Source organism: Sus scrofa, chromosome 9 (assembly GCF_054392235.1).
Source record: "Sus scrofa isolate SSC_HxYL_T2T_F1_AM1 chromosome 9, Sscrofa_HxYL_maternal_Yorkshire_Landrace_v2.0, whole genome shotgun sequence".
NCBI classification, from domain to species: domain Eukaryota; kingdom Metazoa; phylum Chordata; class Mammalia; order Artiodactyla; family Suidae; genus Sus; species Sus scrofa.
The window spans coordinates 133,337,295-133,361,181 of NC_139391.1; the positions used below are offsets into that span (position 1 = coordinate 133,337,295).

The window sequence follows — 23,887 nt, forward strand, 5'->3', positions numbered from 1 at the left end:
CCCTTCAAACAATATCTAACGCAAAGACCTGGAATATTCCAGAATCATCCCCTACACAACACAACAGTGAGCAGAAAATGGAGATGGCAAAATGGCATGCATTCATGATCCCATGTGTGTACAAGACTGGGCGGACACGTGTGTATTTTCCAGTATTCACAAACACACACTCCTCAGTCTGGTCCATTGGTGTATATGCCTCAAGAGAGGTCTTGGCCAACTCTAGGAGGGAGGATTGCAGATGGCACTTTCTTTTTGATACCTTCTTGTACCATCTGGATTTTGTATCATCTTAGTTTCTAACATTAATACCCTTACTGTTAGAAACCAAGAAAGGGGTAGGAGTGCTGTGATCCTACAGGTAGCATGTTAACTTGGTGCACTCCAGCAACTATTTCCCTCTGCCTCTCCTCTCTGCACCCCGTCCAGGTCTTCCTTCCAGGCAACTCTTCCAGCTCTAAATCATCTTCCCTGAGTTACCTCACCCGCGCATGCTTCAGCATGATTAGCACCCAACCACACATGTTTCAGTGTAATATTTAGTTGCTCATGTGTGGCCTTATAATTGCACTCTCATTTTCCATGGGGATATATTTTGCCTACGCATTTACAGACCTGCGGCATCTTCAGCTGCTCATTTTTGCTAGTACAGCATGGAGCACACAGATGTAGCAGCAACTTAAAATGAAGACAGAGTGTCCTAGGCACGCAAGTCAGAAATCTGATTTAGTTTATAGGGTGACAAAAAGGGAGAGCCCAGGGTGAGAAAACACAAGAAAATGGTGCTTCGAAAGAAGCCTTTAGGTACAGTGGAAACAAGCTTCAGATTCACCTGAATGACAGCTCTGCAATTCTCATGCTCGCTGTGCCACATTCAGCATCTCCAGCCAAAAAAAAAAAAAAAAAAAGGGCTGAGCGACCTGGGGTTAAACATTCTGTGCCTCAGTTTCCTTATCTACAAAAGGAGGATGGTGAAGAATAGTGTCTGTTTCCTGACCAAACAAATGAGACTATATATAAAACTACCTTTAAAGAGACACAGCTTTGGACTAAAGACTTCCTGGGTAGTTACCATTACCAGCCATTGTGGTACACACATTCCTGTGTAAATATCTAAGAGAACAGATCTGGAGATGGAGTCACAAGGAAGAATCGCATCAACGTACTATTTCTGTTTCTTCCTGAACTGCAAGGCACTTAAGCTGTGCCTCAGTTTCCTCATTTTACAAATGGGAATTAAAACATACACATCAGGTGATGTGTGAATTAATACCATAGTGTACCTTAAAGTGCAAAAAAAAGGTGTATAAACATATGATACAATGCAAACATGGTATATGCAACTAACTCTAAGAATTTCAGGGCCATCATCATAACTGCTATGGGCAGGTCTATACTAGTTAAACTTCATTCTAATACTATTTGACTAAGTTTATATTTACGTCATATTTTTAGTTCAGACCAAATAAACTGTCAGCCAAAACGATTTTTCAATGTAGTGAATGTATCTGCAGAATACCCTCTCTCATTCTCAAGTAGCCATTCCAGCTACCAAATATTGGCTTAGCCAGTATTTTAAAATAACATATCCTCTTAATCACATCAGTTTGGGTGATATTTTATTGGTATATAACACTTACATAGCATTCTACTAATTGTGTGTACCAATATTAACTCGTTAATCTTCATATATCCTTAGTAGATAAAATCATTTTCTGACAAACTACTTTTATGTTGATAATAAAAAGCTAAGTATAAGCAGAAAACAGTGAATAAAACATGTCAATTGTTACTTTATGTACTTATATATAAAAAAGCGTCTTTTAATTCTTTTACTCATTAATTACGTATTTATTAATTATTATTAATTAATTATTCATTACTCTTATTAAAGTCAAGATAGCATGAAAATACGGGCAAGGACAGGAGGCAAATATAAGTTAATCCCCTAAGAAAGCAGTACACGGGAGAGTCCTAGGAGAACTGGATGCTGAGCCAGTTCTCTTTAAGAAGTCTACATCATCCTTGAGAGTGAGTTTCCTCTGGATATTCTGAAAACAGCATCCCTGAATCATCCTCATCTTCAGAGGCCAGTCCTTTAAGTGGCTCCTGGATAATATGGAAAAATAATCCGAGCTACCGGAATGTTATACATTGTGCTGCCTAAAAGACCTTTTCCTAGAGATTAACCCAAAGCATGTAAAGTATTTATGGGATGTTTAAACAATTTCAGGCCATTTCTTCTGTTAGAATGGTGTTCCTAAAGTCTCAATTTAGCTCCAAAAGGTTGAGCAAGAAGAGTAAAATCACTGATAAGACAGCCCTTTTAGATGCTTTCTGAACAACATGACATCGTGTCCATAAATAAAAGGATCAAAGGTGAACACATCCTTCCCAAAACTAAGCCAAATATTGAATAGACCTGGGTGCTTATAGAAACTAAAACCATGGCCACCAGAGGATTACACGTATAACCATGTAGCATCATTCACTACCACATACGATCAGCTAAGCACACCCTTCATATGCCGAACCATCCCATTTGCCATTAAGAGAGCAGTAATCCAAGCCATAATCGGGCTCCCCTATTTGAACACCCTCATTGGCTCTCCTGCTTGGAGACATACTTTTTAAAATCTTTCTTTTCAACAGTCCCCAAAGGGAACGAAAACTGAAAGCTTAAGAGGTCTGGGGGCATAGGTTCATACGGTTCCCTAAAATGGAAGAAACTTCTTTGAAATCTCAGGTTGCAGGTCAATCATTCATGTAGGTTTGGGATCTATTCCTGAGCATGTTAAAGTGCTCCTAGGATCATTTTAGAATCTCTGCTCATCTCCACCTGCACTCATTTTCCAGCTGACTTCATCCAACGTCTTGATTTTAAATGCTTCCTGTACATTGATGTCTTCCAAATGTCTACCTTTAGCATGACCCCTCCCCCAAAGGCCAAACTCACAGCATCCTACTCAACATCTCCCCTGGGATGTCCACATAGGCATCTCACATCCAACTTGGCTGTGCTGGCCTGGAATTGGCCTGGGCTGTTGTACTCAAGTGACTGGGCAACACTGTCCCCTGGTAAAGCCATCCATGAGACATGCTGACCATGAGTTGTTTTAAAACCATGACCTGAGGAGCTTCAGGGGGCTTAGCACCAGCTTGTTGGCATTATTTATTGATAACAGCGTGCTGGATGATTTGCACCTGCTCTTAGAGAGACTCCCGAAGGCTCTACCACTGAGGCTGGTTACGGTCAAGAAAATGCCTATGTGACCAGCAGGAGATCAGAAACTCCAGCTCAGACCCCTTTTTGGGCTCCCTGGTCCCACAGGGTTCTATGCACACACTGGTGGTTCTTGATCCAGAAGAGAAGTATAGCCTGGCAAGGCCTTACAGAGGAAGAACAAGGGCAGCTGGCTCCTGGCCTCTCTAGCCCCTGTGCTGCAATGCAAACCTCGCCTGGGGGCAGATCCTTATTTAAGTGCTGTTGTTATACTGCACCATTTCCCCACCTTATACTATAGATCGGTAAGCACTGTTACCTGGGGTCCTATGACTCTTCTTCAATAGCTGAAGCCTGCAATGCCCCAAACAAAGCTCCCAACATCATCCCCCACACTAGCTCTTCCTGCACTCTTCCCCATCCCAGAAAACTGAGCAGTGGATCCTTTATTTCCTTTGGACAAAGATGTTGGGTTTGATGCTTCACCTTTGTCCCCGGCCCATCTTGTCCATCAGGACGTCTCACTGGCTCTCCTTCCAAAACAGATCCAGAATCTGACCATATCGTACAAACGTCACTGCTAGCAACTTAATCCAAGCTCCCCTAAACGCTCACCAGGATTATTACTGCCGCCTTACCACTGCTCCCTCTGTTTCTGACCACGGCCACCTGCAGTCTATTCTCAGCTCAGCAGCCAGAGTGGTCCCAGTGAAACAAAGCCAGAAGAGGACACTCGCCTGTTCCTAAAAGCCAAACTCCTGATTATAACATACAAGGGGGAGTTCCCGTTGTGGCGCAGCAGAAAAGAATCCAACCAGGAACCATGAGATTGTGGGTTCGATCCATGGCCTCGCTCAGTGGGTTAAGGATCCAGCGTCGCCATGAGCTGTGGTGTAGGTCACAGACACGGCTCAGATCTGGTGTTGCTGTGACGGCGGTGTAGGCCAGAAGCTATAGCTCCAATTAGACCCCCTAGCCTGGGAAGCTCCATATGCCACAGATGCAGCCTTTAAAGGCGAAATAAAATTAAAATAAAATAAAATAAAACAAAACAAAATAAAATAAAATAAAATAATAAAATAAAATAAAAAAATGTGCAAGGCCCTGCAGGACTTGGCCCTCATTACCTGTCTGACATCATCCTCTACCACTCCCTACCTGTGGTTCCTCTACATGCCAGGAATGCTCTTCCAGCTATGCCAAGCCCTCCGCCTGAGTGTTATTCCCCAGACAGCCCCTGGGCTAGTTCCCTCACTCTCTTTACTTAGAAGTCACCTTATCACTAAAGCTTCTTCAGGGACCTCATCTAAAATTAAGTCCCCAAACCATCCAACATTTCCTGCCCCCTTCACTATTTTACCTTTTCTCTGGAGACTTAAACTAGCTAACATACTATCTTCTCCAGTAGAACGTAAGCTCCCCAAGGACAGAATTTTCACCTCCTTATTCTCCACTGTATTTCAGTGCCTGGAATAATGCACATAGCAGGAAATCAATACATATTTTTGAAGGAATGAATGATTATAGAATTAATATAAAACAATGCTTTTTGTTTCTAAAGTCTAGTTCATGGACATTCTAAGAAGACATCTCCTAGTACACAGCCAACCACCCTCAATGGCACATCTACTCCAGGAGGAGGAGACAGGCCTAGGATAAAGCCCACCTCCATCGTGTGGAACCACAGACCTTCCTCCACTCCGTAAGACTCGCTAGCATCCCTGCCCTTCCACCAGCTAATTCAGTTACACCGTGCTCTCTGCCTAGAACATCTGCTGATCCCCACTCTTCCACCAGAGAGCTCTGATTCCACACTTCAAATCCAGTTTCCCTTTCACCTCTTCTTCTGTGGCTTCCCAACTCTCATTAGATTGTTAATTTCTTCTTCAGTAGTCCTGCTCCAACCTGTAAGTACTTCTATTATATCTTAGTGTATAGCAGTTTCCTTTACTGGACTCTAAAGCAGGGAGTGACTTAAGAGAAGCCATGTTTTTCCCATCTTTTTACTTGGCTCAATAACCAGCATAAAGGTCAATACATTGAAAGTGCTCAATAAATGCCACTGAATGAAGCAATATAAGAAAACTGAAAAGAGGGAAGAGTTCAGAGAATGTAAGTCCCTCAGCAGGAAGACTCCACAGATCTAGACCAGAGGTTGCCACATGACCTTGCCACATGTATCAGTTTCTTCATTCAAAAAACAGAAATACAGATCAGTGGAATAGCATAGAAAACCCAGAAATATGTACCTATGTACCTATGACCAATTAGTGTAAGACAAAAGAGGCAAGAATATACATTGAAGACACACTCTTCAATAAATGGAGCTGGGAAAACTGGACAGCCACATGTAAAAGAATGAAATTAGCAAATTATCTAATACCATGCACAAAAATAAACTCAAAATAGATTAAAGACCTAAATACAATACTAGTTACTAAAAAACTCTTCGAGGAAAACATAAGCATAACACTCTGACATAAATCTCAGCAATGTCTTTCTTGAGCCACCTCCTAAAGAAAATAAAAACAAAAATAAACAAATGGGACTTAGTTAAACTTAAAATCTTTTGCACAGCAAAGGACACCATAAACAAAATGAAAAGACAACCCACAGAATGGGAGAAAATATTTGCAAATGAAGCAACTGACAAGGAATTAATCTCCAAAATATACCAACAACTCATGCAGTTCAATATCAAAAAAACAAACAACCCAATCAAGAAATTGGCAGAAGATCTAGACATTTCTCCAAAGACATACAGATGGCCAGTAGGCACATGAAAAGACGTTAAACATCGCTGATTATTAGAGAAACGCAAATCAAAACTACAATGAGGTATCGCCTCGCACCAGTCAGAATGGCCATCATCAAAAAATCTTTAGGAGTTCCTGTTGTGGTGCAGCAGAAATGAATCTGACTAGGAACCATGAGGTTTCTGGTTGGATCCCTGGCCTTGCTCAGTGGGTTAAGGATCTGGCGTTTCCATAAGCTGTGGTGTAGGAGGGCAGCTATAGCTCTGATTTGACCGCCTAGCCTGAGAACCTCCACATGCCACAGGTGCGGCCCTAAAAAGCAAAAAAATAAAATAAATAAATAAAATCTTCAAACAATAAATGCTGGAGAGGATGTGGAGAAAAGGAGACCTTCCTACACCTTGGCTGGGAATGTAAACTGGGGCAACCACTAAGGAAAAGTGTGTGGAGTTTCCTTTAGAAAACTAAAAACAGAACTACCATATGATCTAGCAACCCCACTCCTAAGCATATACCCAGAGAAAACCATAATTTGAAAAGATACATGCACTCCAATGTATACTGCAGGACTGTTTACAAGAGCCAAGACATAGAAGCAACCTAAATGTCCATCAACAGAGGAAAGGATAAAGAAGATGTGGTACATATACACAATGGAATATCACTCAGCCATAAAAAAGTATGAAATAATGCCATTTGTAGCAACATGGATGGATCTAGAAATTATCATACTAAGTGAAGTAAGAGAAATACATACATCACATGAGAACCCTAATCTGTGGAATCTGACGATAGTGATACAAAAGAACTTTTATTTTGGTCTTCTTTAGGGCTGTACCCACAGCACATGGAAGTTCCCAGGCTAGGGGTCAAATTGGAGCTGCAAGTGGCAGCCACAGCCACAGCCACCCCCATCCAAGTTGTATTTGCAACCTAAACCCCAGCTCACAGCAACGCCAGATCCTTAACCCACTGAGCGAGGCCATGGATTGAATCTGCATCCTCATGGACACTAGTTGGGTTCCTTGCTGCTGAGCCACAATGGGAACTCCCAAAAGAACTTATAAAAAGAAACAGACTCAAATATTTTGAAACCAAACTTATGGTTACCAAAGGGGAAATGTGGAGAAGGAGGAAGAAATTAGGGGGGTGGGACTGACATATACACACACTACTATATATAAAATAGATAAGTAACTAGGACCTATGGTATAGCACAGTGCAATCTACTCAATACTGTGTAATAACCTAATGGGAAAGAATTTGAAAAGGAACAGATATATATGTATATGTGTAATTGACTCACTTTCCTGTACACCTGAAACTAATACAACTTTCTAAGTCAACTATACTCCAATGAAATTTATTTAAAAAAAAAAAAAAAAAAGGCAGAATAGCTTCCCTACCTATCTCGCCAGGGGGTAGAGCTTAAACGATAAAATTCAAATCTCACATGAGATGCTTTTATTATCAATGCATAAATCATAGATTTTTTTTTGCCCTATTTTTTAATCTTAGAATGGATTCAGCAACCATGGAAATAACTAGATTAAAACCATGTATATCTAATACAACCATGCCTCTACTGGTTCACAACATTCAAACAGGAGAATTTTAAATTTCAGGTTATATATTCTCCATGTGTATGGAGAAAGATACATTACATGATATAAATCATCATGCATGGAGGGCTGTAACTTGATATTCACTATACTCAAATATGTAGAATAAGAAACTTTACAGCAAACTTTAATGTTTTTTATAATGATTTTTTTTCTATTATAGTTGGTTTACAGTGTTCTGTCAATTTTCTACTATACAGCAAAGTGACCCAGTCACATACATACATATATATATATACACATTCTTTCTCTCACATTATCCTCCATCATGCTCCATCACAAGTGACTAGACATAGTTCCTAGTGCTATACAGCAGGATCTCATTGCTTATCCTTTCCAAATGCAATAGTTGGCATCTATTAACCCTAGATTCCCAGTCCATCCCACTCCATAGACCTGTGGTTGCTAAGGGCAAACTGTAATGTTTATTAATTTTTTATCGGCAATAAATATAGGAGCCAAAAACATAAGCTCTAGAGTCTGTCCATTTAGGTTTGAAGAACAGTGCCCTCTACCTTTTGGAGAATTAGCTCTTGGAAAATTAGCTCCCTCTGATTCAGTTTCCACAGAAGCTACGTATAGATAATAAGGCACTTAGTAGGGTTAAGAGAATTAAATTAGATAATATAGGTAAAGGGTTAAAACAGTGCCTTGTACATAGTAAGTGCTCATTAAATTCTGGTTATTGTTAGTCGTATTCATGACTCTTGAAACTTAAGAGTGTTTCCATGTAGTATTTTACTGACAGTACACTAACTTACATGTAATGGAAGTTGAAAATCAAAGTTTTCAAAACATTTCAGCCCAAAAAAGATTTCTTTGTCTTGATATCTCTGCCCCCACCCCAATCTTGCCTTAGAGGGCCTTTGTCAGAAACAGCACTTAGATGAAATGCACATACTGAGGCTCCACATCAGGAGGGGAAGTTGCTCTCAGGTGCCTTCATGCTCCATTTCCCTATCTCCCCAAGGCAAGGCTACCCTGTGATGCACACAGCAGGGAAAGAGAGTGCCATCACTGACCCATAGGTGTAATCAATAACTTGAGGCCAGATTAGATTAACTGTACCTGACATTGGCCTTCCTGTCTGACTACCCACTCCCTCCTCCTTCACCACTCCTCACAACAGGAACCCAGAATTCCTTCTGCACCAACACCAGGACTGAACTTCTAACTTCTCCCGATGTTTCCCTCTCAGCACCCAAAGTCCTGAAAGAATGGAGACTCTTAGGAATAAAGCCAGACCAAGATTCTGAAGACCTGAACTCTCACTCTAATAATACTAGCTGGGGTAAGACATGAGACTTTCTCTGTCTTACCTTCCTAATCATTAATGCTGTACTATTACCGCCTAACATACCTACTCATGAGACTTTAAGGGAGGACGGAAAGAAAAAACAAACATGGGGAAAACACTTGGAAACTTGTGGGACTCATACAAATGAAATGTAATTCTAATATATTCCTGGTTCATTTGCCTTCTTCCCTATTTAGACACTGAACTTGATTCTTGGAGACAGCCATTATAGACACTTCTTTTATCAGAAGAAATTATATCCAGAGAAAATTTTCTCTTAGGATAAAATTGTAAGAGTAAGTGATATGACAATAAATAATAGGCAACCTCTGCATTTAAAAACACTGAATAAGCACTAAACTCCTTAAGAATTTTTAAGAAGCAAAAATACTCAATCAGCAACAAATATTAATAAAGCTAAAATGAATTGCCTGTGTAGAGAAGAAAGAAAAAAATTAGGTCATATATTGAGTTCTGTTTGTGTTCATTCCAAAAACAATGTAGCCTTTTTTTTTTTTTTTTTTTTTTTTTTGTCCAAGACAAACAACCTCACTTGAGAAGGTAAAAATGCGATTCACCTGAATCAGATGCGTTCGCCCAATAAGGAGATAAGCTGGAAGGGAAAAATAACAAAAGCTCACCTAACACTTCTTGAGCACCTAAATACCTTATATGGATTATCTCTTTACTCCTCAGAGCAATCTCATTTGATAGGTAGTCTTTCCTCATTCTGGATAGGTCCTTGAAGACTTAGAGAGGAAGATTACATGTTCAAGATGACACCTGCACTAAAATACTCACATGGAGCTTAAAACAACCTGATCCCAAAGTTTAGGCTTTTTCCACTACTCTATGCTCCCTCTGCCAAAATAACCTAGAGCTCTTCTTCTAAAACCCAAGGGAAGTGAGAATTCCTTAAAGATTTTCTTAGTACCTCTAAGGATGATACACACAAATTGAGAGTGAAATGGAAGTGACCTTACACAAGAACAGGCAATGGAGCGGCTGGACCAATAATATCAGTGGGTAGGTTAACTGTCAATAGTGAAAATGATGCCATCATCTACTACCAATAGAGAAGTCGGTCTCTAAGTAACGGAGAAGGTTTTTCAAAATTAAGCCCAATTAAAGTGGGATGCACTTAATATGGTAGGTGCTAAATGAGGACTGCAGAAGACTAGCTTTGATGGCTTTCAATAAAACTTGAATGGGAACCTGTATGCGCATTCTATGAGTAGAGAGGGCTATGGAGGACCAAAGTTGCATTTGGGGATCTGTGGCAGGAGGAAATAAGAAAGAAAAGGTCTTAGACAAGAAACTGGATAAAAATCAGTAAGTTCTTCCCCGAATTGACACTTTGCTCAGTTGATGACTCACAGATGATTTTCAATCCCATTTGACTTAACAGGTAAGAAAAGTAGACTCTAAAGGAAAATGAGTATGTGCACAATTAAAATGTCTTCGGCAATCAGATTTCTCTTTGAAAGAAAATTCTAGGGCATTTTTCTTGGCCAAGATTCTTGGCTGGACCAATGAATCGCTTTAAACCAAAGAAATCTACAACAAAAACATAGCCATCTCCAAGGAGCCTAACTAACTAAAAATTTTTAAGCATTTTAGTATTAACCTTAAGAAAAAAAAAAACAACCTGTTTTTCCATAAAGATTCTGTTCTGCTATTATAGAGTAAATTAAAACTCATTTAGTTTTCATTCAAAACCTCCATTTTTTCTGTGTAGTGGCAAATTGCTTTTAGTTGCATTTTAGAGAAGCAATGATTAATCACTTCTCCTTAGACACCTAAGAAAAGTATTTATCAGAGTTATACTTTGGCTAGGTTAAAGAAGAGAGCTACAGTTTGTTAATTGTGAGGGGTACTCATTTTAAGAGGGTCACACCACAAACATCTTTTCTATCTTATCCTGGCCACTGCCAAAATAACCGCACTCTTTCTGCCTCATCTTTTTCCCTCCTTTGCCACAGCCAAGTTTCTCAGTCAGCAACGGTCCTCTAACCAAGAGAAGGACCTCCATCAGGGTAACCCCAGGTTCACAGGCATCCCCTGGCAGTTTTGAGGACAAGGCAAAGGAAAAGAAAGCAGAGTGGTGGCAGGACAGAAACAGAGAAACGCAAGTGCAGAAGAGAAAGAACAGCATGAGAGAGAGAAATGAAGGAGAAAGGGTGACGAAAGTAAGAAACGAGGGAAGGAGCGCAATAAAGAGAAAAAGAAACCGGCTCAGAGGTCTCTGCTCAGGAGGAACGTGGAAGAGGACCACCAAAGGCACATCAGAGGGCACTGATCGGAGCTGTCCCTCTTATTCTTCCTCGTCTTTCCCTTCAGAGGAAACGGAATAAGAACTCCTGGGCGCCCTTACCTGGATGAGCTCGTCCAGCTCGGTTGAGTTGACACAGGAGTGTTGGGAAATGAATGTCTGCTTCTGGATCACAATGGTGGTCCTCTGGGAAATCTCATGAGGCTGCTCCAACGCTTTGAACACAGTGGCTCCGATGATCAGATAGAGGACAACCACCAGGAAAATCGTAGAGACCGTCTTCCATTTCATAACATTAATGGTCGTGTCACTCTCCACCCGGGAGGCAAGCACGGTGGGTTTCGTGGAAAACGAGAGCCTCGGTTTGGAGTTCTGAGCAGCAGATTTAGGATCCAGCAAGTCAGGTGCCGCCACTGGACAACAAGAGAGAAAGAAGGTTAGGTTGGAAGAGGTTGGGGGGTGGGGGGGCTAGCTTGGCTGCTTTAAGGGGGTGGCAAAGGTGGACTGAACTCTGCTTGCTCTCCTGATGGAAGCTTTGGAGCCTAAACCAGAAGTGCTCCCACTAGATCATGTCCAGGGCCATATATACAGGTTCCAGGAAAAGGGGCTGGGTCCTAGCTCCCTGCTGCTATTGGGGTTTCAGATGGGAGGCAGACCAAGACACTTAAACAAATCAGAGAATGCCTAAGGTCTTCCCAATTAGTTTTAAAATTTATATCTGTCCAACGTGCTAGTCAACCCATTTACAAAACTTCTAAGAGTTGATGGTACTAAACTAGATATTTGAATAGTCATAAAAAAGGCTAATGGATCATTCTTGTTCTCAAGAACGTAACACTCTGTATCATAAGCAATCGATGGAAAGAACGTTATCTAATTTTATTTAAAAATTCATTATAATAAAGAAACTGTATTTTAAGTGAATTCGTGATCTAAACATGGTTGCTCAAATTAAAATATTAGGAAGCTTCTGGTAAAACATGATGGCAAATATACCACTCACTAGCTCAGTCACTTCTTTTCTGCTGCCCTCCAAAGTGGGTTGGAGATTATGCATTCTCCATATTTTGTTATTCAATCTCTGACATCTTAAAAAAATATACTACTACTCATGTTGACACAATCGTAGGTGCAGCCAAGAGATGACAATTTCTTTCCATTTTAATAGTGAACATTGTCAAGAAAAATATTGAAAACCTTATCTCACACCTTAGACCCTACAAGCTCTGTACAAAGCTAATTGCTCCATTACAGTGGATTTATGTGTTCTCTTATAAATTCCCATATACTCTGAGGTGACTCCAAATCCATTTATTATTCATCTCAGCTGTTCAAAAATATCATTAATGGATTTCTCTTTAGAAAATTTAAGAGGCACTAGAGTTCCACTTGCTAAAGGGAAAATAAGCCATCTGCTATATGATATTTGATTGGAAAGGCAACACTGAATCAACAGGGGTAAAAGAATGGCTGAAAAAGGGGGACTTAAAAAAAATCACTAAGTCAACCAGAATAATCAATTTAACATTCGCAATTGTTAGAGATATAAATAAAATTATTCTAGTGTATATAATACAGGTTTAATTAAATGAAAACCTAAATTAAAAGGCACTTTTAGGTAAGTATATAAGAAATCCATATGAAATTTGCACCCCAATACCCTACAGGAACTTGAAATTACTTAAAAATAAGAAGGGGCTGAAGATGTCAATTTTTTCATAGCTATGCACCCTACCAGCTTGACCATCCCTATGAGTTAACTGTAGAACTAGCCCAGCTGGAGTTGATAAAATAAATCTTCTGTTGCCCACTTGAAAGAAGCTTTGCAAACAAAGCTATGGGAACTGAAGCAACAGACATAAGAAGGGTTGTCTAATGAGGGCAGGTAACAGGGGGTCTCCTCCATCAGCACAACTGAATGGTTCTGACTTTGAAGCAATGAAATCAATTCTGATGAGGTAACTGCACCCCTGGCTCCAAGTGGAGACTGGACAGCCCATTTCATGAATTTCCAATGGCTCAACCTGCTATATACAGGTATGTACACGCTGGCCTCCTGATACAGTCACCTGCTCCAAAGAAAGCCACACATGAGCAGACACCTTTAACATGTGATATTCATAAAGACAACTTCCCCCCAAATTAGCACTGGATAGGTGTTTAATGTTTTTCATTTTTGTTTATTTATTTGTTGTTATTTCCCCAATACAATTTTTGTTTTTGAAAACATTTTAATAGAAATGCTGATTGCAGCTAAAATCACTGTCCCCTGCTGTCTAGCCACTCCACCCCACCTCCAAGCTGCTTAATGAATCTGAGGGAAAAATAAAGGTCTTAAAAGTAAGCCATCTTCAGCATAAAAATAACAGAAAATCACACAGAAGCTCCACGCTGTATCTCTGAAGGACGCTTTCCAAGCCTTCCCTCCTCAGTTCTCTGGGCTCTCATCTTTCTGTTTTCACATCAGTGGTTTCTAGCCTATAGAACTGGAAAACATCAAGACTGCTTACCTCAATGCTCCCAAATCCCAATCCTAAACTGCAATGCCAAACTAAGATATTGTCATTACATGCTTTGGGGGGGAAGGGGACAGATTTTTTTTTTAAGATTTTGTATGTGTTATGCCAGCACATTTCCTGATGGAGTTTAATTCTTTTAAGCTCTTGCCTTATTTTTTAATTAGAACAAATATATATAATGCACATTTGGCAGACAGAATGGGCAAAACCTGATGAAAGACCAAAATAAAAAACAACAGCCTTTCCTCTCAAATATGCGGAACCCTCTGGATTTCCGTCTTGTCTTTTTGATGTATGATCATAAAGAGAAGCTCTTTAGAACAAGGAATCAAAGATTCGCCCCTTCTACAGGCTCTCGGCACCATCACTACCTCCCTTCTCCGCTCCCAGCACATCACAGCCTCCTCTAGATCTTGCTCTCCCATCTTCACCCAGGTATGTCTCTAGCTCTCGGCCACTCCTGACGACTCAACACCAGGAGAAAAGAGCTTTTTTCAGCACCACTGCCTATCCCACCCCGCAACGGGCAACAAGTGTGGCCAGGGTCACCATGCGTCCTGCCTGTCGTCTACCCCCAAGAGCTGACCCTCCTCCTCCTCCTTCGGAAACTCCCTCAAGTGTCCCAAACCTACCCTGAAGGCAGATGCAAACCCCCAGGTGCTAGCGGGGAAGCAGGCAGCACAGAATCAGAGATTATGACCCAACATCTTGGAAGGAAAAGACGGTGGAAAACGTCCGCTAGCTGCCAGCGGGGCATTTGCAGCCCTCCACGGACTCGCCAGGGCGGAAAGCGCGCGGCGGGAGGTGGGGGGGGGGGGCACCCAGGGGTCTCACCTCCTGCTGTATAGCCGGGTCTCTCTCGCGAGGTGCTGGGAAGCATGAGGCATGAGGCATGCAGCATTCAAAATGTTTAAAAAAAAAAAAAAAAAAAAAAAAAAGACGGACTTGAAGCTTTTACAAACAGGCCATTGTACTCACTTCTTATTCAGAGACGGGCTGCGCGCTCCGAGCTGCACGGGCAGGCATTTTCCCCGGCTTTGTTTTACAAGGTGGGGAGAGCGGGGCTGGACGCGGGGAGGGAGGGTGGGGGGAGCGTGAGAAGAAACGGAATCGCGGGAAGGAGGGGACACCGGCGGGCCGGGCAGAGGGCGAGGCCCAGGCCAAGTTGGGCTGGGGCGCCGTCGCCCCCGCGCACGCCTGCCGCCGGGCCCGGGTCACCCGGAGAGCGCGGGCGACCCGGGTCCCGCGCCGGCCCGCAGCCGCGGCCGCGCGCTCCGCCCCGGGCCCCGCGCTGGCCCGGCCCCGGCGCCGCGCGGCGCGGGGGCGGTGGGTGCAGCCCGAGCGGCCGTGCGCCCCGGCGTCTTTGTGCGCGAGCCTTGCTCAGCCCCTCTTCGCATTTCTTTGTGCGTCTCCCCGGCTGAGCCCTCGGTGCCCCGGGGGCGGAGGTGGCACGGTCTCGGCCGGCAGCTCGCCCGCCCACCGCTGCCCTCCCTTCCAGGCTCGCCCCTCGCCAGCTCCTTTCCCTCCTTTCGGAACTCCCTCCCTCTAGCCTTCCCCCCACACCACCACCCCTTTTGTCGCACCGCCCGGGCTCAACTCTTCCCACCCTCTCCGAGCCCAACCCTTGCCTGCGTCTCCCCTGCCTCTTCCAAAGACCCCCTCTAGCCGCCCCCGCCACCCTCCTATGGGCACAGCCCTATGGGTTCACCTGCTGCCTCTTTCCCTCTCAGCCCTTCCCGCTAACCCTGCCCCCTCCCTAGATCCTCGCTCACACTATCTGGCACACCTGGCTCCAACCCATCTCCTTCCAGTTCCGGGTGCGCGCTGGGGAACTGAGCTTTGGGGAGCAGGTCCCCAGACCCCCAACACCTGGGCATCCTCTCTTCCCTCCCCCCTCGCCCAGGCTTATACAGAGAAGGACACCCTGAGACCCTGGAGTAGGGGCCCTAATGAGGATGTTAACTGCTTCCAGTCAGCGCATGGGGAAAGGTTATCAAGCCCCTAACAATCTCCACCCCATCTCCAAGGGTGCTCCGCCTGAGCAGCGAGCTCTGATCAATTGAAGGACTGCGGAAGGCACCTGGAGCCTGAGTGAAAGCATTTAGGGTTGCAGAGGGAATGGAAGAAAAATCGATTAGCTTTCAGGGCAAGACCCCTTTTGCAGGGGACGAAGGTTGTGAATGTGGTCGGTAATGTGGTCGGTAAAGCCGCGGGGTGGGAGACTTCGGAAACCTCAGCATCAAGAGCCCCTCTCGGCAGGTACCAGACCCCGCCAGACTCCTAAACCGCCGCGCGGGGGCAGCTGAACTCAAGGCGACCCGGGTGCGGGAACCGAACCCGCAGAGAAGGGGGAGACCGCGCTCAGAGGACAGACTGCAGCTGTTAAAATAAGCGAGTCTGCTCACCGCACACGTGATGTAGTGGAACTTCAGCCGGTTTGTAAACGCCTTCCTCCTTCCCACTTTTGCAGCGGGAATCCCTTGCTGACCTGCACCCTCCCACTCCACCACTGTGTGAGAGTTTATCTTCCAGAACCGCTGCTCGGCCAGACTGGAGTATTTCCCCAGTTACCAGGAGAATTTCCTAGCGAAATCTATAGATATGAATGAGGTAAGGTAGAGCAGAAAGACTTGATTGTCAAGAACGTTGTAAACCTTTTGCAAGGCTGTGGCCGGCCATGATTTTAAATGCCGAATTATTATCATTTTTTATTTCCGGAAGAGATTCAGGTTTCTCCTTTTTTTCCTCCTATTAAAAATGTTCTCCTTATTAGGAATTCCTTCCTGCTGGAACGGAGGCATGTTTTTCTCGACTTCTGCTCTCAGTAATAATATAATCGGATGTCCTTTCTACAATGTGAATCCGATCCTCTCACTGACTTAAAACCCTTTCAGACTCTCTGGGTCATATGTAATGTGCTTCCTGGTCTGGCTTCTCTTTTTCATTCCTGGCTTCCCAGTATACTATCATCTTCCCTCACACACCTTGCACAGTCCTTTCTCCAAATTTACATGACTGAGACACTGCATCAACAGCTTCTCTAGAGAAACAGAACAAAAAAGGTATGTGTGCATAAATTTTTTTTTAAGGAATTGGCTCACATGATTATGGGGGCTGGCAAGTCCATCGGACATCCCCACGGTAGCTCTGGAAACTCAGGCAAGAGTTGATGCTTCCGTCTTGAATTTCTTCTTTTCTGGGAAATCTCACTTTTTGCTCATAAGACCCGGACCGCACATCATCAAGGGTAATCTTAAAGTCACTTGATGGTAGATATTAACCACATCTACAAAATACCTTCGCAGCAACACCTTGATGAGTGTCTGGTTAAATAACTGGGTGCTATAGCCTAGCCAAGTTGACACGTCAACCTAAACATCACAGGGATTATCCCCCAGATCCCCAGCTGTCCAGAAGTTTCTCCCGAACCCTAGTAATTTATCTCACTATTTGCTTCCCAGGACAATTTATGCTTCCATTTTGTCACACTGTGCTGTGCTTCCTTAAACTAGACCATAACTCAGTTAAGGCAGAAACTCTCTCTGTTCTCCCCCCAAATCCACGGTAACCAGTGACCAGTGCGAAACAGGTGTTAGGAAACGTCTCAATCAAAGTGTCATTGTGGACATCATTTACCTTTACCTGGCCTCCTTCTAAGTATTTGGAACTAGGTATCCTAAATAGAAAATGAGATGAATTCACCCCTCTTTGTGAATTCGCAAGCTTTCTGTTCTCCAGGGAAAATGATCCCAAACACTTTTTTTTTTCTTCCCTTTTTTCCTTTTGTTTAAAAATGTGATGCAACTTGATGACTCTTTTTTGGTTCCATCTGGGTCTTTTGCAAATTTAACCACACTTTCGAAGCACTGGTCCTTTGTCCAACTGGCAAATGCTTACTGAAGTAGGGCCTTAACTCATAGTTTAAATATGCTTGTGTAGAGGCAGCAGAGTGGCACAGCGGAAGGGTGCTGGGCCCATAAATATGCCTGTGTCGTGCTTCTCTTTCCCATACTTATGGGTCGTAAGACACACTACCAGTCCCAAATGCCAAATTGCCATTTTCTCTCCTTTTCTAGATCAAGTCACGTGTAGCACTGGTCCTCCACGGTCCCCTCGCATTATCCTCACATTAGGCACACGACTATGTAGAGGGCCAGGGGTAGAGGTCATGGATTTACTTAACAGGGACATTAAATTAAGATTTTAAAACAACAAACAAAATTCCAAGCTGTAACATTAGCAGGAATCACTGCACAAACTAGCCTTATCCTCACAAATAATTCAAAAAAACTGAGAAACTAGTCCCTGTACTGACTCTAGCCCTTCTTTCCAATGCAGCCCCTCACGGCCCCCTCAGTGAAACTCCTACACCCCCACCCACACCCCCACCCGGCCCTTTTTTTCTTTAATAGCTGCACCTGCAGCGTATGGAAGTTCCCAGGCTGGGGGTCAGATCCAAATTGGAGCTGCAGCTGCCGGCCTATACCACAGCCACAGCAGTGTCAAATCTGAGCCACATCTGCAATCTACACCACAGCTTCCTGCAATACCACATTCTTAACCCACTGAGGGAGGCCAGGGATTGAATCCACACCCTCACAGACATGATGTCGGGTTCTTAACTCACTGAACCACAATGGGAACTCCAATTCCTGCCCCTTTAGGAGCCTTCTTGTGCTTACGCACTGTGTTTGACATAAGAGGCAAAAAGCGAGTAGACTAATTTGTGTATCATTGCAACTGAAGAAACAAGGAAATGGGGTGGCTTAGTCTGTTTAATTTTATGTCCACATTTCTCAAGAATATAAATGCCACCAAAAGTGTCATAGAGAGACTAGATAGATTCTATTTCTTTCTTGTTGCTGGAGCCAGATGACCTAAAACCCGTTAACTTTATTTTAATGGGTAGGAAAACCTGAAATAGTTAATAAAAAGATTTTCCACACCCCAAATTGTATATTCCTCTCATTCTGGTGCTTTTAGAGTTGCTGTTATGCTCCAACGAGCAGCATAAAATCCCATAGGATTTCATTTTTATCTTGATTTTCCTTTATGACATTGGCCTATTCATCGTTAAAGCAAACAAACAAAACCAAAAAAAGGAGAACGCCAGTGTCTTTTCCATAATTCCAATCAGACCTGGAATTTTGAAGTCAAAGTGATTTCTATGGGTATCAAAACTACCATTTGTGAACCATGTGAGCGTGAGGGCGTCCCTTTACCTCTCTGACCGTCGGTTTTCTCATCTACATAATAGAGACACTACCCTGAACTCAAAAGACTGATGTGAGAATTAAAACATATATGTGGTTTAATATTGTAGGTCCTCCGAAGAATTTTGTTGTCTCCTGTGCTTGACCTACCCCAGTGAAACAAGGGGGCCCTGGATGACCAGGACCACCAACAAATTCCAACTCTATAAATACATCTTGCCATTTAATTAATCCTCTGAATAACACAACTGTGCAGGTCTAAGATGAAGAAGGATGAATCACATTTGTCAAATACTTCTTGAATGTTTACTAGGTGCCGAACCGGAGCTCTGAGGATATAGCAAGGTTGCTGCCTTCGTTAAGCTTAAGTTCTACAGATGGATGGTGCTAAACAAACACAAAATTAAAAGTTTTTTCACAGCAAAGGAAACCATGGGCAAAACCAAAAACAAACAAACAAACAAAAACAACCTACAGAAAGGGAGAAGATATTTGCAAATGATGTGACCAACGATAGCCTAATTTCTAAAATATACAAGCAGCTAATACAGCTTAATATCAACAAGCAAACAACCAACCTAATCAATGGGCAAAAGACCTAAATAGGCATTTTTTCCAAAGATATACAGATGGCCCATAGACACATGAAAAGATGCTTAATATTGCTAATTATTAGAGAAATGCAAGTCACAACTACAATGAGGTATCGCCGTCACACTGGTCAGAATGGCCATCGTCAAAAAGTCTACAAGTCAGAATTGTCTGGTGGCTCAGGTTTGATCCCTGGCCCCAGAATCGTTGGCTGTGGCTACAGCGAAAGAAAAAGTCTACCAATAATAAATGCCGGAGAAGGTGTGGAGAAAAGGGAAATTGCCTGCACGGTTGGTGGGAATGTAAGCTGGTGCAGCCCCTTTTAGGGTTCCTTAAAAAATCAAAAACTAGAGTCACCATGTGATCCAACAATCCCACTTCTGGCCACATATCTGGAAAAGAACACTACTCAGCCAAAGAAAAGAATGAAATAATGCCATTTGCAGCAACATGGATGGACCTAGAGATTGTCATACTAAGTGACGTAAGCCAGAAAGAGAAAGACAAATACCACATGATATCACTTACATGTGGAATTTTTAAAAAGTATATAAATGAACTTATTTACAAAACAGAAATAGACGCACAGACACAGAAAACAAATAGATGGTTACCAAAGGGGCAATGGGAGAGAGATACATCAAGAATTTGGGATTAGCAGACAGTTGCACACTACTATCCATAAAATAAACAACAAAGACCTACTGTATAGCACAGGGAACCGTAGTCAATACCTTGTAATGACCTATAATGGAAAAGAATATGAAAAAGAGTATGTGTGTGTATAAGTGAATCACTTTGTTGTACACCTGAAACTTAACACGACATTGTAAATCAACTATACTTCGATTTAAAACATTTAAAAATTTAGAAAAAAAAACTGTGAGATCATAAATGTTTCTTGTTTTCAGGTGCTAAGTTGTGGTAATTTGCTATGCAGCAATAGGTAATAACACCCTCTGAGAGTTAAATTCCAAGTAAGCTTATAACATGTCTGTCAGATTTGAGTTATGCAAATTACTTTAAGAAGGCAATTCCTCAAAAGCCAAAATGTATTCATTTTGAAGCATTCATAAACCTAAAGTTAGAATGTGTTCATCAGAAGGGACATTGGCATCATTGGAAGAAGAGCAAAGAAAGCGAAGAGGTAGGTGCTAGCAGTGCTTATATAAGCCTTGTCTACAGCAGTAGGTCTCAACCTGAGGGTGCAGCAGAATCGCCTGGAGTGGTCATAAGACCTGAGGGCTGAGCCTGGCCCAGAGTTTCCGGTGCATTATATCTGGGGTGAGACCTGAGAAGTGGCATAAATTACAAGTTCCCAGGTGATGCTGATGCTGCTAGTTAAAGAAGCACAGTTTGAGAATCCTGGAGGAAAAGCAGGATTTGGGTTCACTCTGCTCTGATAGCTCACAGAGGCAGTTTCTGCTGTGGTAAGAAATTGGACTAGATGACAGCTCAGGTCCTCTGCCAGCATGGTTGACAATTCATGGCAGCCACTGGTACGTGTCACCATTCACTCTCTCTCTGGAAAGTACGCAGTTCAAAAATTCTGTCCATTTGCAACACCACCAATGTGTTTTTGGCCATGTACAGTACAAGAAATATATTTAGTCCCTCATTCAACTAGTATTTATTAAGCATCTTCTGGGTATCAGAAAGGCGTTTTTCTGGCATTTCGGGGATATGCAGTAGCAAAGAAGACACGCCGAATTTTTGTAACCGTGGAGTTAAACTAAGGAAAGGATGACAGTAGTAAGAACATGTCCCTGTCTATTTGTAAAACATCACTGAGTTACTGAGAGGGTTTCATATTAAAGTATCTCGCCCTGAAAAATGGGGGGGAGGGTAATGGCATTTTTTCCATAAAGCTTTGCAAAATTAATCAAAATCAAGAGGTTTATTTTGTGAAAATAAAAGTCATTCTAAAATATGTAACACAGCAATATCTTTTTAATGGCTTTATATATTCACTTTAAAATGAACACATATACAAAAATATGAAAAAGGATAAGATTTTTAAATGTAAACAAGAATCTCTTTAATAATGGCGTTCTTAGTCTCATGTGATTTCTTTTCAGGGTTGAAAATCTGTGCAAGTCAAAACACCCATCTTCTGGCATAAAAGCATCAATTCTTTAATCAGTGTACACGGAAGTGTTATTATTTAAAATCAGCTAATATTCATATATAATTTTGCTCAACAGGGAATAAGGTATTAATTAAGGGTATTGTAAAGAAATAATTATAAAATGGTACTCTGTTATAGTAGATTAAATTCAGCAAACATTAGAATTGACTTAGTTACAAAGAGGAGATTTTACTCCAGCTTTTCTTTCTCCTTTCAAAGCTGAGTATCATAAACTATCATCAGGAAATAAATGTTTTGTATTATATATCTAGACTAACAATGTATTCATTAGATAATTTTTTAAGTCTGCCAATATTATCCAAACTAATTATATCAAATGGGGTGCTTTTTATTAAAATCAGCCATAAATCCAGAGAGAACTAGACTTCAAAATTTTTCTTGATGGCTTTCATTACCTAATGAATTTCCAGCACATTCAGGGCTTTATTTAAAACTTATATTTGTTGTGAAAATTTGCCAATCCAGTGTTTTGCCTGCACCTGAGACCACAAATTCTGACAACAATGAAGAACAAATCAATTTTTTGTGTGTGAAGAACAAACCAATTCAATTTCTCTTCCAAAATGAAGTCACAAGATATAAAGGCAATAAACAAGAAAATAGTGAATGTGAGGCTTTGGAGTCTCCCAAAGATATTTATTAATGTGTTCAATAACCAAAGACCTTAATTTCACCACAACTAGAATCTAGTTGACCCTTACACGTTTTTTATATCCATGATTAATGAGCACTTCCAAGGCTTGCTCAAGGCCATCTACCAAGTTTATGGAGGAATTGAGATTAAAAACCTATGCATCACCCAAGGCATGTTTATCTGTAAGAAAGTCCTAAAACAAAGAAGAAAGCAGTTTTGCGTAGAATTAAAATTTGTTAAGATAGTTGTGAGATCTCTCCAAATTCTACAAAGTGAACAAAGCCAGAAGCCTGTCACCACCACCACTGTCCCCAGGACCTTTGCCAAGTTCCAAGAGAGAAACAACCTTGTCTTCTTCATCCTCTGCACAATATCTACATATTGTAGGCACAAAAATCAATATTGATTAAATGAATGAAAGCCCATCTTTAAGAGGCAGTATTGAAAGAAATCCAGTACTTAATTAGGGCTCACAATCCCAATGCCTGTTGTTGGCCAGAGGAAATGAATCCAACTAGTATCCATGAGGATGCGGGTTTGATCCCTGGCCTTGCTTAGTGGGTGGGGGATCCAGCGTTGCTATCAGCTGTGGTCTAGGTCCCAGACGAGGCTCGGATCTTGCATTGCTGTGGCTGTGGCCAGCAGCTACAGCTCTGATTTGACCCTACCCTGGGAACTTCCACATGCCAGGAATGCAGCCCTCTAAAGCAAAGGAAAAAAAAGAAGAAGAAGAATCCCAATGCCTACAGCATCAGGCAATAACACACACGCATGAAGTGGGTCTAGTGAACCAGTGAACTGGAGGAGATGGTCCAGTTATCTCTAGTTGATTACTGCCATGAAAAAGCGTAAGATCCAGTGTGTTAGACCTTCCAATTTCTCAAGAGAAGTCATATATCCACATTGTTTTAGAAGGCTTTCAATTTCAAAATGGGGGCCACCAAATCAATTTTTAAAAAAAGAAACAGTGGCAAATAAACCATATCTGTAGGGAGCTCTCCTGCAGCACAGGGGGTTAAGGATCTGGTGTTGTCATTGCAGCGCCTTGGGTCACTGCTGTGGTGCGGATTCAATCCCTGGCCCGGGAACTTCCACATGCCATGGGTGTGTGTTTTTCAGCTTGGAAAAGATAATTTTTTTTTCTTTTTATAGCCGTACCTGCAGCATATACAAGTTCCAAGGCTAGGGGTCTGATCAGAGCCTCAGCTGCAGGCCTATACCACAGCCACAGCAACGCCAGGTCGGAGCCTCTTCTGTGATCTGTGCCATAGCCCGCAGCAGTGCCACATCCTTAACCCACTGACCAAGGCCAGGGATTGAACCTGCATCCTCACGGACACTATGTCGGGTTCTTAACCTGCTGAGCCACAGCGAGAACTCTAATAAATAATATTTTAATACAATTTTTTTTTGTCTTTTTGGGGCTGCACCCACAGCATATGGAAGTTCCCAGGCTAGGGGTCAAATCGTAGCTGTAGCCTCCAGCCTAAGCCACAGCCTCAGCAACTTGAGATCCATGCACCTGACCAAAAAATATATTTGTAGGCTGCACATGGTCCTGAGGCCCTCTGATTTCAGATTCTGGGTTAAGATAACGTAAGATGCCCTGTG

General features: G+C 42.3%; 1 protein-coding gene across 10 annotated transcripts in view; it reads right to left on the reverse strand.

Annotated features, from left to right (window-relative positions):
• The window catches only part of KCNK2 (potassium two pore domain channel subfamily K member 2), a 458,301-nt gene that overhangs the window by 144,013 nt on the left and 290,401 nt on the right, over window positions 1-23,887 (reverse strand). For 7 of the 10 annotated variants that reach the window (XM_084974435.1, XM_084974437.1, XM_021102126.2 and 4 more), the window contains one exon: window positions 11,273-11,583. In XM_084974435.1, the coding sequence (XP_084830561.1) occupies window positions 11,273-11,461 (189 nt within the window). In that variant the 5' untranslated portion in view covers window positions 11,462-11,583. 10 annotated transcript variants of the gene reach the window in all.